The 22,729-nt window shown below is 40.3% G+C and overlaps 1 protein-coding gene across 1 annotated transcript in view; it reads right to left on the bottom strand.

Moving 5' to 3' along the window:
• The window catches only part of LOC139714428 (myb-binding protein 1A-like protein), a 43,982-nt gene extending 21,389 nt beyond the window's left edge, over nt 1-22,593 (bottom strand). Inside the window, exons 1-15 of the mRNA XM_071626136.1 lie at nt 22,414-22,593; nt 16,993-17,097; nt 15,114-15,197; nt 10,712-10,783; nt 10,211-10,321; nt 9,418-9,540; nt 8,638-8,730; nt 7,874-7,985; nt 6,142-6,320; nt 4,138-4,281; nt 3,896-3,969; nt 2,764-2,818; nt 1,913-2,035; nt 1,166-1,283; nt 5-105 (exon numbers count right to left, since the gene is read on the bottom strand). Coding sequence (XP_071482237.1) covers nt 5-105; nt 1,166-1,283; nt 1,913-2,035; nt 2,764-2,818; nt 3,896-3,969; nt 4,138-4,281; nt 6,142-6,320; nt 7,874-7,985; nt 8,638-8,730; nt 9,418-9,540; nt 10,211-10,321; nt 10,712-10,783; nt 15,114-15,197; nt 16,993-17,097; nt 22,414-22,593 — 1,674 coding nt within the window. The remainder of the gene's footprint in view (nt 1-4; nt 106-1,165; nt 1,284-1,912; nt 2,036-2,763; nt 2,819-3,895; nt 3,970-4,137; nt 4,282-6,141; nt 6,321-7,873; nt 7,986-8,637; nt 8,731-9,417; nt 9,541-10,210; nt 10,322-10,711; nt 10,784-15,113; nt 15,198-16,992; nt 17,098-22,413) is intronic.
• Nucleotides 22,594-22,729: the final 136 nt, after the last annotated feature.

Here is a 22,729-nt window from a genome sequence, read left to right on the forward strand (position 1 = left end):
GCACCTGGGCATAATGTCCGAGAAGTGAGACCCACAGCTCCCCTTCCTTGGTGGTTCCCATGTGTCTCGAATCAGGACTAGCCGAGCGAGTCTCCCCCGAGGTTTCTGCAAAAGAGATGTAGATGCTTGATAGTCAAGTCATTGTACAAATCATCATCTCTGAAACCACTCTCTTGTAACATCAAATGAGGCCTAATTCAATTGAAGGATAATACAAGAGCTACACATCTTACAAAATAGTTCAAGTTGTGTAATAAAAGAATATACAGTAGTCAAACTACAAACACATGTTGGGTGCAGAAGAGTATTTGTAAGCTTACACCATCATTCAATATCTGTGGAATGATACCAAACCTTGCAAGGCAGATATCTGCTACAGTTCTGAGCAGACCTTAACCTGCCATGGATAGAGGCCTCTAAATATCTTCCAGGGACACGAAGAACTAAAACAATATTCCACAATTTAATTCATCTTCAGAGCTACTTTCTTTTTACTCTCTAAAAAGACAAAACAAAAACAAAAACATCCTTGTTCCTGCAGAGCAAGTTATCCCTCTCATGGGCTTTGTACAAAAAAGGTGTTAGTCTTCCATTTTGTTTGGACTTTTTCAATATCTGTATCACTTGGCACTGAGGCAGACAGCCGAATGTTTCCATTTCCCCTTCAAATATTTATCTACTGAGTAATAATAACAACACATTTTTCTTTATCTAGGACAGCCTCTTCAGTGTTGCCACTGTTCTGCCAGAGGGCCCTGCCATTATTATTAGCCTAGTGTTGCCAGGAATCCTGGTATACACCTGTGTCAGGAGGGACAAAGTGGGTAAAAACATCTTGTTCAAGGACGTAAAGCTCTTGACTGGATTCATTCTTAGGACCTACATATAGGAGTGAAAGTCAAGAGTCTTCCCCACTATACAGTGCACTCGTGTTATAACGAACACAGATATAATGAACGCGGCTATAACAAATCCCGGTTATGACAACGTAAAATTCAAGGCCCCAGCATTATCTGCTCTGTTTTTTTTTTTTGTTTTTTTTTTCATTTGTTCAGTTATGACGAAATTTTGATATAACAAAGAAAAATACGGTCGCGAGGACTTCGCTATAACGGGATTCCACTGTACTTCAGTGTCCTAAGTAATTTGCCACCATCCCACGTACCTGCATCGCTTTGCACTGCGGGAGACACTGTGCTGAGGACACCCAGGGCACCATAAAACTGATTTGCTATCGACTTCCTCAGCTCCTCACTGATGGGCTGGTCCAGGACCTGAGAACACTGGGGGGAAGAGAGGGAGGGAGGGGAGTTAGATGACAGGTTTGATTGAAATCTGCCCCTGCTCTAAATGTCTAAATAGAGACCATTTTGTGGTCAATTTATACATAATACACAAAGAATCATCAAAGTTACTCTGCATAGAGTCTGAGGTAGCAAAAGGCATGTATTGCTTGGCAAAGAAAAGCAAACAAACAAACAAAAATAAAAACTAGAAATGTAGTCGCATGCCTCCGCGATAATGCATGGTTCTCCTAATAGGTCTATAGTACAATGTCTTGACAATGTGTGATGACAGTTTCACAAAACTGGCAAAATATCAAAATGACAAGTTTATCACAAATGTTCACTTTCCTTGAACGGACAACCCGAGAACACAATGCCTGTGGCACCACTTCGTGGCGGAGGCATAAAAACTGATGAAGCTTAGACACTTATAAAACAATGGTACAACACATTCTAACATTGGTGAATCGTCTGGCACTTGTTCTACAAACAATATTGGTCTCTTATTTGTATCATCATTTCCGAGTAAGAATTGACAGCAAAACAAAACAAAAAATTGCACGACTTTATAACACATTGTCGAGGTGGCCATCCTCTGGCAAAAAATTCAGCAAAAGAATTTGTACCTCTGGAATGGCTGGTTCCGGGTGGTCCACATTGAAGAAGGCGTGGAGGAAGAGAAAGCGGCTGGCATCCAGCAGCCAGGAATCCTCCCTAGGGAGGCTGGGATTTCTGATGAGGGTCAGGATCTGCCTCAAACATAGGATTAAAATAGATAACAGGCATGATCAGTGTAATTACACAGTGCAGTCTCATAATTATGGTGGAAATAGAAATACCACCTCACCTAGACAAATATCATAACAATAAATAAAAAAATCTGAGTCCCCACTGAAATACATAACAAACAAATTGATGTAAGTTCTGATTCATCCACGTAATATTCAATATAGGTACAAGATCAAATCATTGCATCTGGACTTCCTGCTTTAATTCTGTGAACTGTTTCGCGTCTGATGCTGGATGCTTCATTAGCTGATCTGATTTGGTGGCGGAAAAAAGTCACTGCCAATCATATATCAACTCTCATTGCATTTGAGCCTTCACACGAATATTTCATGTCAGAAAATGTATGACTTTTGCCAGATCCATGCATGCCAGGTTGATTTTATCTACCAAGAGTTGGTGATTTCCCCATCTGCTCAAGTATTTTTTTTTTTTACTGCAACTTTTGTTTATCCTCCTGCTTTATGACTTTCACAAATACCTGCCTAAATGTAGGTAGATTAAAGAATTCTGTCATCTCTCATTCATAGCAGAATGCCACACTATATCTGACACCTACTGCAGTTGCTGACCAGATTGTTTGATGTCCGCAGTGGGAACGCCAGACCGGTCATCGACATACCGGCCCGGAGCAGACCTTTGGTCTGACCTGCGATCGATCTTTGGAGCTGTTTCAAAGTTTTTAACTCACCTGCATGCAAACCCAGGCCCTGTCATCATTTAGGTTGGGCTCCTGCATCCTGTGACTGATGATGGAAGACAAAGACAAAACATGGAGAGTGGACACATGAATATGAAATGTTCAGCTCTAAGGCACTGCCACTACAATCATCGGTTTGTTCATTGTTTTATTTCAACATTTTTCAAACACAAACATAACATGATGCTTCAATAACATGACATACACTGAATACATAACTGAATACAAATTACAATACATAATATAACATAACAAAATACTAAACCAATATAACTACATGCCTTACAAATGACATCAATAATATGTCCATGTAGTGAGGTTCTTAATCTCTTGGAAATTGAAATATACGCAAGGCTGTCGTCACGAGCAGTTGCCTGATTTCAGATTTTTATGAAAGATCGCTTGATAAGTCTCTACAATACCTGCCAGGTTTTGTTCCAAATCCATTGGTGCAGTTCAGGGGGGGCATTACATGAAGCATTTTGTCGGACAAATTTGTTCTCAGCCAATCAGATGCAATGATTTCAGTAGCTTATAACAGTTTGTCAGAAAAAAATATCTGACAAAACTCTTCATAAAATGCCCCCCCTCCCCCCCCCCCCCCAGGACAAAAGATGGACACAAGTGGACCCATAATTGACAATGAATGAAGAGCAATGGCAGCAGATCATTTGAACTTATAGCATGTACCTAGACGACACATATCACATGATCACTCCCCAATATGACGTATCTACAGTGTACTGTTTACTCTGACAGGATCCAGCATGACTTGGGGCATCAAAATCAGCTGGGTTTTAAAGAGTAATGGAGTTGCTCTGTCCCCAATACTGAAATACCCTGACAACAGACTGAATACTGTAGTCCGGGCCGTTGGTGGGGAACACAGTTATGACCTTTACGTGCTATGGCAAGTGCTGCTTTGAGTCCACAATGCTAAAGTATTGCTGATTACATCACTTGCAATGCAGCTTTACTCCTCCTGGTACAAGCAAAAAACACGACTGTCAGACACATAAAAGTGTCTTTAAATAAGGCAAAAATCATATCATTATGGAGTTACCACTGAAAGGTATTTGTTGCAATTTCTGTTATTGTTGTTGCTAATGAGTACAGAACAAACCTGATGCTTGCTGTGCCACTGTAGAATAACTTCTTCAGCCATTTCAGGAACAGCTTCAAGGCACCCAAATTGAACTGTATGGGGAAAAAAATCAGTCATAGGTAGTAACATAATTTGGGAAAATGGTATTTCCCATGAAACCGGTCATATTTTTGGCAAAACAGTACTAAATACTACAAGAAAAGTAGCAGTAATCATCTCTGCTCATTGCTGCTGGTTTGAGGTCATGAATCACTACTCACATTGCTCACAATGGCATGCACAGTCTTGGACTTTGTGATGTCATCAAACTTGATGTGTCCTGGGCTGGACAGCAGGCATTTGGCCACACCAAACTGGACATGGGAATCCTGGATGCCCTTCACTGCCAGGGCCAAATTCTCGCTCTGGGGGAGAGAAATATAGACAATGCTGGTACAATTTTCTGAATTTTTTTATATCTATTTGAGTGGGTTAATCACCCCAACAGGCTCTGATAACTGGGGGAAAATCATCAATACTTTGTTCTGAATTATCATGGCCTGAATTAATACTCCATACTGAAGAGCAGTGGGATTTTGTGGACCAAAACTCAAACAAATGCCTTGAACTTGCAGAAGGCTACATACTTTAAAAGAAAAAAAATACCCAAACACAAAGACAGAATTCATATTAATTGTTAAAATTAATTTCTGACAACAGAAGATACTTTTCCCCTCCGTGACAAAATTTGGATTATAGACATGAAGCACAGCTTTGCTGTGGGTTTCTTTCCTTCTAGCCTGTCGTGTACACCAATGATGAATTGCCATCCTCATAATATAATACTCTTCCACATGCACATTGAATAATCAAATCAATGAGCAGCTCTTGCAGATCTTAGTTTGTAAGGTATCTATACCTGAAGGTGAGAAATTGGGCTCTTCAAAACAAACACTAAATTAAAGGACAAGTTCACCTTCATAGACATGTGAGTTGAGTGAATGCAGCAATATTAGTAGAACACATCAGTGAGAGTTTGAGGAAAATCGGACAATCCGTTCAAAAGTTATGAATTTTTGAAGTTTCTGCTCAGTCACGGCTGGATGAAAAGACTACTATAGCTTGTGATGTCACATGAGTACAACGATATAAAGAAAGAATAAAAAAAATTCAACATATTTCCATTTTTCTCGCATAACAAAAGAACACTCGACTTCTCTCTCTTTCAGAAGGCAGGGGGAATAATATTACCCTTAACATACGTCAGTAGCAAGTCGAAGAAATGTGCACTTTATTCAAAAAGTAAAGTCTTGTGAAATTCTCTTTTTATTTTCCTTATATAGTTGTACGCATGTGACATCATACACTGTAGTAGTCTTCTCTTCCAGCAGTGACTGCGCAGATACTTAAAATATTCGTAACTTTTGAACGGATTGTCCAATTTTCCTCAAACTTTCACTGATGTGTTCCACTAATATTGCTGCATTCTCTCAATCCTTATGTCTATGAAGGTGGACTTGTCCTTTAAGGTGAAATCAAGTTTTGAGGAAAGGGCTTGCAGATTTTATAAAATGGGTTCAAGAATGTAGCCAATTGGAAGCGCTGAAATGAGTCACGTGTGCGTGCATTAATTTCTTCAGGTATGCACTAAGAAGAGTCTCTCTTCCACCTCCCTGGCCTGACGTACGTCACAATGTTTACACTAGCAGTGCGCACTCAATCAGTTGTTACAAGTGCGTCACGCGCTACTATACGCGCTGTCAATCCTGTAAACAACTTCTAGTTCGGGACGCGGGCTGCCACAACAGCCGGCGGCCTTTCTTGTGCATAACAGTACGTGGCGTACGTATACTCTTATACGTACGTATTTTCCGAGTGCGACATGTGTAAATGTTTGGGACGAACATCTTCGGACATCTTGACTTTTGAGCGAGTGCTACATGTAGCTGACTGGTATTGACCCACAAAGGTACGTGAATAATGCTGTTAGTTTTCGACACATTTTATAAAACAAATGATGCACAGGATTATTTCGTGGCGTTAGTGAAGGTGCGGCTCACTCTCAAGTATTGACAACGGTTGCAAACATGCACTCGGCTGCGCCTCGTGCATGTCGCACCATTGTCAATACTCTCGAGTGCGCCGCATCTTCACTAACACACTCTATCCTGTGCATCATTTGTATAGTATCAATGTGCATTTTCAATCAAATATCAGCAGCCAAGTTTCCATAGAGACATAATTTTTCAGTTGTTTTAGTGAGAATCAGTGTTTGAAATGATTACCAATTTGACTGCAGCCGAATGAAGGATTGCCTGCTTGTTGGCGAGATTGTTGATCATACTTCGCACGAGCTTCTCACTGAAGAGCGCCCTCAGCTGTTTGGTCTCGCATCTTGGTAAGGCGCGCTCGAGGAGAGTAAATGCCAGGAACTTCGACTCATGCTTGGCTGTGCACAACCCATCTGAACATGAGAGTCCACAATGTGTGAATGTTAGCATTTTTCACAGTCATTTTTATAAAAATTATACAGTACAGTTGAACCTCTCGTATCCGGACAAGTCGGGACTGGGGCTCATCCGGATAAGGGATTTGGCCAGATACGGGAGACTCAATGCTTTATACATGTATACATACACATGTACTGATGTAGCCCATTGTAGTACCACATGTAGTAATGTGTATACTGCAACCTTTTCATTGTTACACTCAGTAACAGACCCCAAAATAGAGGTTCGTGTTTGCAAGAATGAAATCATTATTTTTTGAAATAAATTCTTGGGATGATTTACCTAAATAATTATTAAGAAATGTTTCAAGTAGATCTTGAAAATAAACAGTACGAGTCGACGAAACTACGCTTCAAAATTCGATCATCACGGCTCGGCAAAGTCGACTGCAGGTCGCCATTGTTAGATGGTCTCCCTCTCTCTCTTTGTGTGTGTACTGTGTGCGAACAATTTTTGAGTGTTCAATATCATTTGTTGCTCAGCCAATGACTCGAAACAATGCATGTCTATCTAGTCATATCGACGGCTGTGTATGGACCTATATGTGGCAATGTGATATGAGAGGACTCGAGCGCATAATCTGTCCATGTTCTTGCGATGATTTGGGGATGTTTGGGGATGTTAAAATGTCTGAAGGTAAGCAATTTGGAAGGAAATTTGATGTAATGTATACCATGTTGGAAGTAATGTGTAATTCATGTGTGTTTGTGTAGGAGTTCTCAAGGAGTTGGGAATCCCCCTTTCCTCCCGTAATTATTTTTTTAAAAAATCACGGCGAGATTGCGTCCGTATAATAGAGAGATCTGGATAAAGGGAGGTCGGATAAGAGAGGTTCAACTGTACTACAATATGAAACAGACAGGCTTCATACATCAGTAAAGGCATGACAGCTAAACACAATACTTTATTACATGTTCAAAGGCTTGTACATTAAGGGTGTTCCACAATGAATAATTTCGAACACCTCTATTTAATTCCACATAGTTTGCTACACCAGCTTTCATGGTTTTTCTCCGATACCCGATACTTGTATTCATTCTGATATTGCAGCTGAAAATTGTGCCCTCATTTCAAAATCTAGATGTCCTGCCAAAGTGAGGGGAGCTGAAATAAGGCTTTCACAAAGCCTTATGAGTTATTCCCCACTCTTTCTTTTTCCAACTTTTCTTTTCTATTTTTTTTTTAGGTATGTGTGAAATAAAAATTAATCAGTAATGTCATTACAGGGATAACATACCCTGCTTTGACATATGTCATTATCCAGTCACTTAATACAACACACAAGCCGACAAGAATTCACCTTCAAAACTTCACAGGAATGTGATTGTGACAAGTCATATTAACCCGTTGAAGAAGAGTTCTGAGAATACTCAGGCAGGTGTATATGGGAAATGCATGTTATAACAAAATCAGTCTGTCCTCGATAGGTTAACTTGCACTGAATAATTATGTACTCCCACAGGACATTTCTTCTGCCACCTTGGTGACAAACTCCTGGCTGACTTACCATCTACCACCACCTTCCAGAACTGGGAAACCCTGCTGGCATCTTGGAAGACTTGAGTGAGCAGCATATCACATACTGGGTGGATGCTGGGGTGACTCACTGTGGTTGATTTCTACAGGCAAACAAGAAAATAATTAATGGACTTTACAAGATCAAGAATCTGGCTTTTTTCTTTCAACAAAATATGGATTCTTTGTGAGCTTCTTCAAATAGCTGAAGGTGATTGTACAGCAACATACATTTTGCATCAAATCATGCACTGCCTTAGAAGATGTACAACTTTCCAAATAATAGCACCATAGTGTAAGATAAAGAACCACAGGATGTAAAACAAAGCAAGGGTACATACAAATGATGTAGTCTGTCTCATGAAAATAAAAAAAATACTTTATGACTTTACTTCTTATGGTGGACTCTGTTGTGATTTTGTGAGTCTTCACTCCAAGGTATTACAAAACATTTCCTGCTCTTTTGCCCAAATGGGCATTCTGGCGAGTGCTCTCAGACTTATATCGAGCAAATGACCACACAGCTTACTTCCCCAAATATGAGTTCTAATTTCCCTGGGCAAGTGCCGGTAGGTAAGTGGGTTTGTGGCACCCGCCCACATCCTAACATGCAACTTCACAGCTGATGCCCCTACTTACTCATATACCTGCAGACCATGACACTATGATCATAATTCTTCTTTTAAAAATAAAACCTCCAGCATTACTAACAACCATGTGCTCCACTGAAAACTTTGTCTCAGTATGTCTACTTACTGTGAGGATCCTGACAATGTGAGGGAAATTGCTGGGGTGCACCACATCAGCGTGGCCGTAATGGTTCTGTAGAAACTTCGCCTTCACAACATCCTGGTAGAGCAAGAAAGACATTGAAGACTGTCTTGTTTACAACAATAATAGTGCTGTCACTATTTACTAACTGCCTATGTAGCAGAAAATCATAAGAATACCCACGATGTAACATAGTAAATTGATACATAGGCAAGTAGAAAAAAAGACATGAAAAGGAAAGGTTTGTTGACTTGATAAACACAATACAAAATGATTTGAAAACAGGATAATCATTTTAAGGGTAGCAAATCAATTTTGAAAACATTTCGACAGTCTGTATTTCATGATGCTGTTTAAGAATAATATACAGTTGCCATAGATTTAAATTGTAAACAAGCAAAATGAAGTGTACCATACTGTACTGAGTAATGAGATTGTAAAATATTAAAGAAAAAAAAACACAACAAATGTCCAAAATGTTCATGTTCAATTTTTGGAACGTAAAAATAACCTCAAGCACTCTTAATTTCCAATGCAACATCGTCAGACAAAATAAATCATATTTTCACTTCTACATATAACCAGCATGAGTCAATTTGAAGAAAAAAAAATGCCTTTGTTATTCTCTACTTATTCTCCAAAGACAAACACAAACAATATTGTCACTAATTAGCCTTGTATGTACATAGGGCTCTTGACATCAGCACTCAAAAAATTGCACCTCTATTTTTTAAGGGGAAAGTCATTTCCTTCTCCTTTGCTCACCGGGAACTTCTCTCTGCAGACAAGGAGAAGAGCCAGAGTGTTGGCTGAGATGTCCTCCCATCCCAGCTTGAGATCTGACTTGATCACCGGCCAGATGTGGTTAGAGAACAGCTCCTCAGAAGACTGTATCAGGATGGAAGAGAGTGAAGCATTACAGGGTTGTCACATAAGATTGTATGTAGTGTATAATTTTAATTCACTCTCTCATTATTTTTCACGTCCAACAAAATTAGATACAATCATAAACACAGTACTGCATGATTATATGAAATCAACATATTTCAAATGATTCTAACATTACAATTCTAAAATACCATAAAATCATATATATTTACGAAAAAATATATTTCATTTCTAAAATACCATAAAATCATATATATTTACGAAAAACTATATTAGATTTATGATGTGGATGACATCACTACACTACACATCACCAACTTACTTCAGTACAAGTCTTCCTCTCTCTTTTTTTCCCTTTCTCTAAGCTCTTCCAAATTCCCATTTTCTGTGCTACATACAGCATATTTCTCTCAACATCATCCATTTCATGCTTGTACTTGGATGACAGACCATAAGAAAATGGCACTTACTTTGTGATTCCCGCTAAGTAGAGTTAGGAGTGGTGTGCAATGAGATCAAACTGTGCACAGTACCACACTAACAACAAACATTTAATACATTTCCTATTCGTCAGTTTGACACGAGCAACATCCATAGGGATATATCCATCATTGCAGCAATAGCATGAACTATGAGCATTGGTTGATAAGACAGAGAATCCCTGACTCACCCTTTTTATGAGGTCAATGACCCCTTGTAATGAGATGAGCTGCAAGTAGGACTTCTGCTTGGCAAGGACCTGCAGCTGTTGGAGAACATGGACTGAGCTGGGGCCATTGTCCTGAGGAATACACCCAGGACGGGAACATCAGTATCAATGTCACTATCTATATGCATACTAGTATTCTTTAAAAATATGCACGAATACACGCTTGTAGCTACAAAAATACAAAGTGTACATTCACACAGATTGATCAAAGTAAAGAATGCACAGATGCATACCTGTAAGAATGCATTTATTACTGCAGCAAACATATGCTACTTAAAGCAGGTTCTGACAAAGCTTTGAAAGTGTGTTTGGTTTTTTTTTTATTCTTTCATTGTAAGCACATAGAGGATGAAGCACCACACAAGACCACATTTTCCCCCTAGGTCAATCACTGACATCAGCCATGGAACAGCCACAAAGCCCCTCACAATGTTTGTCTAATGAAATAGTACCAGTACTCACTTGGCCGAGTCTCCCAGACTGAATGACGGCAAGATAAGCAAAGACCTGTCCAAAGGCATACTCCTTCTCTTCCTGTTATGAATTAATATGCACAGAGAATAAAAATCATCAACATTTTCCAGCTCAATGCAGCAAAACAAACCAAACAAAATCAATTCAGCAAAAAGATTTCTGAAAAAAAGAAAAACAAACAAATTCTTTCATTTCTCATGACCTATTTGGATAAATTGAGCAAGGGGGCAGGACCTTTGTAAACAGTGTTTGATAAACCATACAGCCTCGTAGCTTGAGATCATTTGGCATCTTCAGACATTTCTGGCTCATCACATGGAAGTGCTTGATTTGAGAACTTTGATAATTGATGATGTTGTTGTGTGTTATTGACCCATATTATAGATTTAATATCTATTTAATGTCAATTTTCTATTTATATAGTTTAGAACATAGCAGCAAAAAAGGCATCAAGCTCTTGCAGCACAGAATATATACACATATTTTCCATGCTCAAAACATGATCTCATTATCACTATTACTGTAAAAGAGGAAATTTTGGCACATTACTTGTGACATGAAAGTAGCCTAACAATGACAGCGCACAAACTTTTTTTTTTTTTTTTTTTTGCTTGCTATGTTAGCAGGCATGCTGAATGGGCGCTTGAATTATGTGCACAGGTATCACCCCACATGTTTACATAAAGCAGGGTTAGGCTGCACTCAAGTTTACATAAAATTTTTATCAAAAGAATTTTAGTGTTATTAGCAAGATTTATTCTTTAGTGTTTTGTGTTTAGTTCTTGTTTATCTTTCTTTGTTTATTGATTCTGGTTTATTGTTTATTGTTTATTGTATACTGTTTACATATTTCATGCCCCTTTTGAAAGGAGAGGAAGACACAATGGGCTCCCAAAGCCATCTAGTGTTCCTGGAATTGAGCCAGCATCAGTGCAGAATGCAAATGGTAGCATCACAGAGGCCTTACATCTGGGCCAACTGCTGGGTGACCATGGTCTCGGATCATAGCTCTCCAGCAAACACGGGGAAAAAGGAAGGGAAGTATGACGTTTAGCCAAACTAGAAATGTCGCTACAGCGACTGGTTATACCCCCGCCAAACAACATTTCATAAGCTTTGGTCAAAACAACATTTCATAAGCTTTGGTCAAAAAACTGAGGAAGTAGTTAAATCTGCAAGATCTTTCCTTGATCTTCTGCCATTAATATGCCGTTACCATGGCAACGTACTTTCGGGTACTGTCGAAAAATGCGTCTTGTACATCTACAACCAAAGGCACACATCTGTACCAAGTTTCATGGAAATTGGGCAAAAACTGAGGAAGTAGTTTGCAACACAAAATTTTCCATCATTTTGGCTCATAATATGTGAGCTGTTACCACGGCAACATACTTTTTGTCACTGTCAAGAAATGTGTCATGCTGACCTATATCCTAAGACAAACATTCAATATGAATTCCATGAGAATTGGAAGAACACTGATGAAGCAGTTTTGCCATGAAGCATTTTGCCCTATATTTTACCAATAACATGCCGTTACCATGGCAACGCACTTTTTGCCACTGCGGAAATATGTGTCTTGCACATTAACATATTCAGATGAACATCTGTACCTAATTTCATAAAAATTGATCAAAAACTGTGGGAGGAGTTCGCGACGCAAGATTTGTACCCGTTTTTGCCCATAATATGCCGTTACCATGGCAACATACTTTTGGGTACTGTCAAAAAATACGTCTTGCACATCTACAACCCAAGGCACACATCTGTGCCAAGTTTTATGGGAATCGGTTGAAAACTGAGGAAGTAGTTCGCTACGCAAGATTTGCAACGGACCGACCGCCCGACCGCCCGCCCGACCGTCCGCTGATTCCTATATACCCCCTTCAAACTTCGTTTGGCGGGGGTATAAAAAAAAGCTTATTAGTATCAAAGTATGATTTGTCCCAGATGCATATATTACTTTTTGTGACAAAACTGTATCTGCACGTCGTCAAAAACAACCACAATGTCAGGTTGTCCAGATAGCGGTACAGAGTTTTGATGTCCGCAGTGGGAACGCCAGACCGGTCAGTGACGTACCGGCCCGGAGCAGACCTTTGGTCTGACCTGCGATCACATCTACAACCCAAGGCACACATCTGTGCCAAGTTTTATGGGAATCGGTTGAAAACTGAGGAAGTAGTTCGCGATGCAAGATTTGCAACGGACCGACCGCCCGACCGCCCGACCGCCCGACCGCCCGACCGTCCGCTGATTCCTATCATACCCCCTTCAAACTTCGTTTGGCGGGGGTATAAAGATCTGCACACAAAGATCAGGTTTGCAGCTGAAATGGGAATCGATGCCCCCTGCTAGGAGATATACATGTAGTGAGGAATAAAATAGACCTGTACATGAAAGCACTGTCAAAGGAATGACAAGGGCACATCTCCTTAGAAATTAATCAGGCGGCAGATGTGGGAGCTGTCTCCATCACCAGCCTGCCACAAAAGTGTAGAGAATTGCCCTTACTTCTTGGCAAAGAGGGCGATAAGTGAGTGAGGAAATTTGTGACGACCTTGAGAGACGGTGCAGGTCTGATTTCTGCATCAATTGTCATTGTGGCCACAAAAGGTCTTCTCAAGAAGTGTGAGACTCCACCGTTGAAGGATATTGGTGGTCCGACAACCCTTGAAAAGTCTTGGACCTGTTCACTCCAGTGCTAATTTTTGTACATATTCAAAAAATTATCTCACAGACAAGTCAGTCATTTCATTAGACCACCCTTGTGTCTCGTTAAGCGCTCGTCCACCATTTTGAAACCTTTTAATCCATTTCCATTGTGACATGTTTGCCAATTTTTCAAATCTCTGTTTATTTCTGTATGTTATCCTTTTCTTCAGTTCTCATTTTGATTTCTTCCGTTCATTGTATATACTTTTCATGTTACACATTTCTGAATATATTTTATTCATCGTAAATCTGTTTGTAAACATTGTATTAATGTTCACAGCCTTGCTGAAAACCAGCTAACGGCTGAAAGCAGGCTTTTATCCGTGATGAAATAAAGTCAATCAATCAATCAATCCTCCATCGAATGAACTTCATGAAAAGGAAGGTCAACAAGGTTGCCGAGCACCAACCAGATGATCTGGGAGCACTGGGCGGCAAGTTTCATTAGCAGATTGAACGTAAAGAAAGCTCGAAATCCAAGATGAACTCATTATAAAGTGGGACCACACAGGGGTGGAGGCGAAACCATGCAGGAGCTGGACATGAATGAAAAGGGGGGAAGCGTCAATACACAGCTGTGCTTGCATGTACCCTTAGAGGCGAAATGTCGCCCCCTACCATTCATCAACCAGAGAATAAACAACAGGTGTCATCCAAATGTTGACATCCTGGACTAGTGGGATGTTTAGCATTATCCTTTGCACTAGAGCACCACCCGACATCACAATTTGCTAAACCAAGAAGTTCATATCTCTGTATGTGCATTGCGCTCGACAAGAACTTAGAACAACTTTGCACCCTCTTATTTTCAATATTTTTGCTGCTCATTACACGAAAGAAGTCAGCAAAGGCTGTTGAAGCTCTAGGTGCAACTTGTGTCTTCATTCCTCTACATAGCACTGATGAGTTCCAGCCTCTAGATGCTACCATGAGTGGAAAATACAAGCAACTCATTTGGAATGAATTCCAAGGATGGTTTGCAGAAAAAGTTTCAGTGCTGGTCGAAGAAGAAGAGTGCACTGCCGAGGGGGATGCTAGTGTGATTGATCTGCAAACAGCCAAAATCAAACCCGTTCATGCAAGGTAGTTCATGAACACTCACAAACTCTTGGACAATGAGAAGGAGTTGGTCAATTTTCCACAATTTCAATTTTCCACAATCGGGTAAAATATAAAAAGCAGGATATATTTTAACCTTGAACCCCATCCTGTTGCCCCACCCCTGAAAATGTTACACGGCCCCTGAAGAGGGCAAGAGAAATGAGAATAGGCTTCTTGAATTCAGTGCGTATGTCTATGAGAAGGCCAACGTGTATAGTACCCAACTTGGAAGATTACTAGTGGTGTAAACAAAACATCGCTTGCTGAAGCATGTGCAGTGCTAATGGCAGTGGCAGTGATGTGTGTGTTTTGAAGACTTCATGAGCTCAATATCTTTATAAGAAATGGTTATGATATGCTACATTATTCTATATCTTTGATCTCAGAGTAGGTACATTGTAGGGGTATTGCTGTTATGATTTTGTTTTTGTCACATTTGCCAATCCTGCAGCGGAAGTAACCATGCTGTTTTTGCACAATACAATCACACAAAAATCTCACAAACAATACTTCAAGAGGTGACGACATTGCAGAAGGCACACACTTGCATGTAGCATCATGATCACTGACTTACACTCTTTTTCCCTGATATTTGCAGCTCCTGTTGAACAAGTTTGAAGACATCGGACAGATCCACATCCTTTACCTTAGAGAGAAGCTGTAATGTAGAAAGCAAATATTAGTTGAATCTAGATACTCATGAACAGCAATTTGTGTGTATTATATCCAATAAGTATACTGCGAGATATCTGAATAAGAAATAGTATAAACCTTTTTCCATCACTAATGAAAATCAAATGGCTATACTGTAAAATGATGAATAAACCAAGGTAAAGCTGACTGTTGTTAAATGTCTGTGAGAAGTCATGATTCATTCCTACAGGTAAGCTCATACATACTTTGGTTTTAAACTTGTCAAAGAGAATTTCATCTCATCAACTAGAAATGTCGCTATGGCGACTGGTATGCCTCCGCCATAATGCATGATTTTCCTAATAGGTCTAGATAGTACATGTGGACAGTGTGTGATTACATTTTCACAAAACTGGCAAAATATTGAAATGACAAGTTTGTCACAAATGTGTTGAATGTTCACCTCCTTGACCTTGGTTTAATTGGATGAAAAGGAGAGCATGTATTTGGGGATTTAAGGACTTTAACTTGACTTTGACCCATTCATACATTTATGCATTGAGTAATTTTCATGGTACCGGTATGGAGAGAGAGTGCAATTTCTGTACTGAATAGTAAATTGTTACCATGTTCATCTGGCCTTTGACCCTAAAATTCACAAGATACTAGTAATCACTTTCAGGTAGAATATGCATAAATATGCAGTAAATTTCACGATAAATTGAGCCACTTCTGAGATATGGAGGAAAAGTTAGTTCAGCACTTTCACTTGATCTTTGACCTTTTGACCTTTGAGGCAAAAAAAAAAAAAAAACTCTCCAGAGAATTTCAATTAGGTTACACATGCATACACCAAGTGTAAAAAAAAAATAATAATCCTGCTGGCATTGCATGAACATGAGGGAAATAGTAAAATTTTGAAGTGTTGCACTTGACCTTTGACCCCTGACCTTTGACCCCATGAACCCTACATTCTCTAGATAATCACTGCCAGTCAGTACATGTATATACTACGTTCCATGAAGATACAATTTTCCAATTTACAGAGAAAAAAAAGAAGTTTTAATACGTTTACTCGACCTTTTGACCTTTGACCTTTGACCTCATGACCCAAACTTTCACCAGAGAATCTAAATTGGGTAATACATGTATACACTACGTTTCAAGAAAATATCTTCTGGCATTGCATAGATATGGTGGAAATAGTGAAATTTTATGTATTTGACCTTGACCTTTTGACCTTTGACCTTGAGCACGTGCACCCAAAAGTTGATAGGCACAACTTCACCCCCTAATACACATACATGCCAAGTTTCATTAGGATACCTCAACAGGTTTTGATAGTTACCTTGTCCACAAAATTCATTACGGACGGACGGACAGACGGACGGACGGACGGACGGACAACCCGAAAACATAATGCCTCCGGCACCACTTCGTGGCGGAGGCATAAAAAACCTGTACAATGCAGACAAGGTCATTATGTAGTAAGTAATGCATGTTTGCAGGGTGACACGACATTTGCTTCTGCGACAATTGCTCCGGTCTTACTTTCTCCAAGGATTTAGGGTTAGGGTTGTGATTGGGTTTTAGGTTTACTCTGATGTGAGGCTTGGGATTACGGTTAGGGTTATGTTTGGCTTAGCTTCTGCAGATATTTCATGGTAGCAATTGTTGCAGGAGCAAATGTCATGGAACCTGTTTGCACTAAGTTAGGGAGAGTTTGCTACCATGGCACTTGGAGGACCCAACACACACATTTGATTCATGCATGAAAGAAAACAGAACACATTAGGGATGCCTACTTCCATACACCATACCTCAGTGAGTGCCACAGCATATCCTTGTCGAGCTCCCTTCCTTGACGAGGCCAGACCACGTATTAATCTTTTCAGGCTGTACGAGACCTCAGAACAATAGCGTTTCTGGTGAAATAAACAAAGACTTGTGTTAAGACTCAAAATACTGTAAAACACAATATTTTTGCGGCACTAAATTTTCGTGAATGGGAGCCGACGGCCTTATTCGCAGCATGAAATTTTCACAAGTTGCCTCTAACATTCAATGCATATAGCGTAGAAAAGATCTTTAGTGTGCATTTTAATTTCGCAAAACTCGGATCTCGCGAAATTTGCAAAATTAAAAAGCACAGGGACATTCCTTGTTCTACAGTACCGGGTACACAGATTTTTCCTTGTTATTTAACCACAATTTTATACATGTATTTTCTGAAAGACTCACTGGTATCTCAGGCAAACACTCTGCACATACGATGCATACACCACCAGCACAAATATTAGCAAGCATGTTTCACAAGTCAGGACTTAAGAGCCAATTTGAGAGCAATCAACTTTAGTAACTGAGAATCACAGTTGTGCAATGAAAAAATAGCATTCTGCAATTTGTATTTGAATTCAATTTTCCAATTATCACAAACATAAATGAATCCTTACAGAGCTGGTATCATGTAAAAGAAGTAAGTTTCCAGATCTTTGTTAGAATGCTGACCAGTACATGAATCCAACAATTGATGTTAACATCATTAGCATCATACTGAACCCCATATTTTGGCATCTGCTTGGATACATGAACCAGCAGTGTGTGGTTAGCAATTAGTTTCAGATGTGCTGAATCCAATGGTGTGTCTTGCTCGCTCAGTCTTCGGGTATGGACAATGCCTTGAAAACACCCCATACAATTTTGTTTTGTTTTGTTTTTGTTTTTAATGCAGCAAATATCTATAGGCATAGCTTTCATATGCAAGGGCCATGGTAACAACCACGATAAGGGCCCAGGGCTTTATGCACATATATGTAAATTTAATGCTCATCACTGTAACATGGCGTTTGTGGCACAAAGCTGTGTAATATGATAGTGATTTCAGAGGTAATTTTTTTTTTAGATAGAATTAGAAACATTGCTTTGCCATGAAATTTAAAATTCATCCTCGTCGTTATCTTTCATAATTAATATGAAATAGATATTAATAATCTAGTTCATTATCCACTTTTCATGAAATTTCCAAAATTACAAAGAGTCCACTCTAGACACAGCAGAACTAGTCAATTCAGTTTCTATTGCTGACAAATGGTAGGGTCTATAAACCTTCATGCTAATCTTGGATTAAAACAAATGTACAAAATTGTACCGGTACTTCTGTGTGATGTCAATGAATTCAAACTTTTGCATAAAGTTGGAAACTCATTACAAATTGTACATACCCTCAATTTAGGTTGATCTTACCCTATATGGCACTAATACACCTTCATATCCATGCAATATCTCCAATTCCGCTGAACCAAATTGCACCAAAATCACAGGATATACTTAATTATTTCCGGAATTACACATGTGAATTTGAACCAAGATCGGTTGTCGGAAATCATCAATATTGATATTACATGAATACTTTCCAGTCATCGCTCAAAGCAAACTCACTCTTCCTCCCAATATGCTACTAGATTGTTCTCCCTATGAAGACATGCCCATGCCTGACATGGAAATACCATAGCAGGGGTAGAGAAGATGTTAAAGACCCCGAGAGCACACAAAGCTCCAGGCCCTGATGGCATTACACCACAAGTCATAAAGATGATGGCAAACACCATTCATAGTTCACATCTTATGCATGCTATTCAGACGATCTTATGAGACAGGAGAGGCGCCTGATGACTGGAAAGATACAAACGTTGTGCCCATCTACAAGAAAGAGGACAAGACAGATCCACGAAACTATCACCCCATATCCCTCACATGCGTAACGGGCAAGATGATGGAACTCATTATTGCAAGCAGCATAATGTCTCATGGGAATATTAGCAACTAGAAAAGCACTCGGAGAGCGCAGACCTCCACCAAGCAGCTACTGTAAAACATGATATATTTGCGGCATGAAAATTTTGCGAATTGGAACCGATGGCCTTTCTCGCAGCATGAAATTTTCGCGGCTTGCCATGGGAATCAATTGCATATTGTGTAGGTAAGAACTTTCAAGTGCTTTTTAATTTCACGAATGTTGCCGCTCGCGAAATTCACGAAAATTAAAATGCATGCGAACATTCCTCGTTTTACAGCAGGGCTTACTTTCCACCGATAATCTTGCTCCTCCATAGAGATCAGTGATTTCCACCCATACATAACCTATGCATGCTGAAAAATTGCCCGATTTCCCAATGTAGAAGCCTTTGTTATGTCATAAACCCTCAGCTGCGTGGCACGCCTCGCCCTAGCAGAAAGTAGAGCACACACTTTAGTGCACGAATGAAAACCTCAAAAATGCACAGCTTGAACTCCCAAGTTCATTGACCCTACCTGCTAAAATATCAAAAATCCTTCATAAAATCCATAAAAATGTCCGGGTCACTACCAAAATTCAATCATCTGTTCATTGTTTTATTCTCAACCTTTCCTGCAAGTTTCATCCAAATCTGTGCCCAACTTTTTGAGTTATTTTGCACACGGACAAACTAACAAACAAACAAACAAACCAATGGTAATGAAAACATTTAACCTCCTCCCTTTGCGGAGGTAATAACATCCTCTAGGTGCTCTATTCTCTCCAACACGGATTCACACAGAAAAGATCATGTCAGCTCCAGCTGCTGCACTTCATCAGCGACCGCACAAACAACATGGAAGAGAAAAGACGAACTGATGTCCTCATCGTAGACTTCAGGAAAGCTTTTGACAAAGATGGGACACTTGGGCCCGAATTCACAATGGTGGTACAATGGGGCGCCAAGGGTCGCATGGCCAAACGTAATGTTGCACCAAACGAAATGTTAACATTTCATTGACGAAATGGTCATTTTGTCAACGAAATAGGCCATGCGACACTTGGCGCCCCATACAAAAACTATGGTCTTTGTTGCACCAACTTTGTGAATTCGGGGCATAGAGGCTCTTGCTGAAACTACCCTACCCCACTACAGAATACGAGGGTGGAGCAGCAGATGGATAGCCAACTTCCACAGCAAGTGAAAGTAGAGTTTTGTTCTTCAAGGATCTCAGTCTACAGAGGAAGAAGTCCATTCGGGTGTCCCACCACGGGGTTCAGTCCTCGGCCCACGCCTCTCTCTTTTCTACAATTAAATGATTTAGTCTTCATCACTACCATACTGACCACAGCACATCAAGAGTTGGAGAAATGATCAAACAACTGGGATGGTCTTAAAATATCTGAAGAGAGCACTTGAGACTTGCCCTGTTCGACAAAATCCCCAACAAGGTTGTAGATTTCGACCCGACAAACCGATACATCTAACTCCTGTGACAAAACCATCAAGGACAGTTCACTAATCACACTGATAGGTATCACTCCATTAGCTCCCCAGGTCAAGAACTGAACAATGCAACACAGAAAGCAATCATTCTTCCCAAGGACCTTGCATACACTTGTACATGGATGTACATGGAAATCTCTCCCCCCAAAAAACTCGTACCAAGGACAAGGTTCGATCTCCCGTGCCAAAATTTGACCACACGCAAAAGCAAAGGTTTTACTTTTACATCCTAATGTCGCCAGTACCAGCAGACGATTTTGGACGGTGTTACTGTATGGTCAAATCATACATGGGTGGCTTGCTTTATAAGTTAACGGCTCCATTGATTGGTTGAAGCATTTCATTAAATTAGCGTTCGTCATTCAGCACTACATGGCTCTATCGCGCACATACATCATTTTCTACGCACGAAATATACAACTTCTGAGCCTATTCGCGCCGATCGCTAGCTCTATCAGTCATGACAGGGGTGCATTGATATCATTCTTTTCAAAGGTAATACGGCCGTATGGCAAACAACGTGTTCGAATCACACACCTGGAGGGCAGTTCATGAAGCATTTTGTCCGACAAAGTTGTCGGACAAGTTTGCTCTCAGCCAATCAGATGCAAGGATTTCAGTAGCTTGTAACAGTTTGTCAGAAAAATATCCGGCCAAAACGCTTCATGAAATGCCTCCCAGAACTACTTTTGCCTTCCTGTACGTGGGTTTGCGTCTGCTAGCTTCCACTAGTAGCCCGAGGATGATGGTCTGTTCAGCACGCCAAGTCAAAATTTCGCACTTATTTGTCGTGACCTTTGGTGTACTTTGTACTTAATCCACATTGCGCAATATACGGCAGTATCAAAACTTTACTTTTTTCAAAATTGAAATGTTTTCTGATTTTTTGAAAGAAAGATTTATCAACCTCACGTAAGCGCATGTGGTAAGAACAGTACATGACATGGACCTTGCAATGCCTGGTTTCAGTGAAATTGGCTGCCCTATCGGAGCCCGCGAAGAGCTTTGTGGTTACTGCCGCGGGAGTCGCTATGGATGTTATGAGTGATATACGACTGCCATTCCGCGTATGCGGATGCCGCGCGCTGGCTCAGTGCTGGCGAGCTCTAGCTCTTCTTACGACGATGGGCGATGACCAAGTCACATGAACAGAAAGGGACTATATTGACAGAACCGTTGCACGAACCCTGTTGTCAATACTTCAACTTCACTGGTAGTGGCAAGTCTTCAAATTGAAGAAATTATTTGATTTTAAGTTGATATTTGTCCGCGATACTACCCTGTCATGATCCTGAATGCTACAGTCCGTAGCCCCATTACGCTATGCGTATGGGGCTGGTCGCAGTAATCTAACATGTTAAACCCAATCCTAGCATCAGACAGGAAGATTTTCTTTTTTTATTCATCTATTTTTGTTTAAACATGCACCTTATTATAGGGCCCACTTCATGTTAATTGGGCACTCACTGCCTGGCACCTGCACGTCACTTCCTTCGCTTCGCAACTAACACTACAGTAAAACACACTCTGGGAACGGAGTGCACACACATACACACACAATGATTTTTTTCCCCTTGACATGTAGCTACAGAACCATATTGTTGGAAGTGATAAACACAAGGCACCTTTTTTAATTCTTTTTTTTTTTTTTTTACAAAGCATCACATCTCAATCACAAACTAAATCCTCAACCAAACAACCATGAAACGTTAGATGTAACGTTATACATTGTGATCGTCCACGCACGAGGTGGCGGCGCCCTGCAGCCATGCGGGTTAGTGCGGTGCTGTAAGTGGTAGGCGCGCGAGCGAGGCGGCCGCGGGGATGGACAAAATGGATGGCGAGCTAGCCCGACTGTCGAGTTCCCATCCATCGTGTGTCTGTGTACGCGAATTGCGACACCACCCGGCGCCACGCGCACCTTACGATCATGCATCATACTCGGTACCCGATGCTCACCTCGCTTGATTCATTTTGTTTAGAGATCAATATTTCAAGCAGAGTTCTTGCTCCAGAAATCCGTTCCTTGTCAGATGGCACAGCCAATTTCCAAAATGTGTCAAGAAACTGTTTGTCCATTGGCACTTTCGTCGCATTTTCTGAGCCTTTCCCCACGTGGTCTTGCAGATCAGCTGCCATTCTTCTCCACATGCAAATGATGTACAGCTAATATGTGATATTTTTGGAGAGGGTCGTAAGAATGATATAAATATTTTCTGAATGGCATTTCATTAGAATTATATCTAGATTAAAAAATATATTTTTGTTGATTTAT

The sequence above is a fragment of the Diadema antillarum genome, unplaced genomic scaffold (assembly GCF_040938485.1).
Source record: "Diadema antillarum isolate AM-2024a unplaced genomic scaffold, OU_Dant_1.0 seq00002269_RagTag, whole genome shotgun sequence".
NCBI classification, from domain to species: domain Eukaryota; kingdom Metazoa; phylum Echinodermata; class Echinoidea; order Diadematoida; family Diadematidae; genus Diadema; species Diadema antillarum.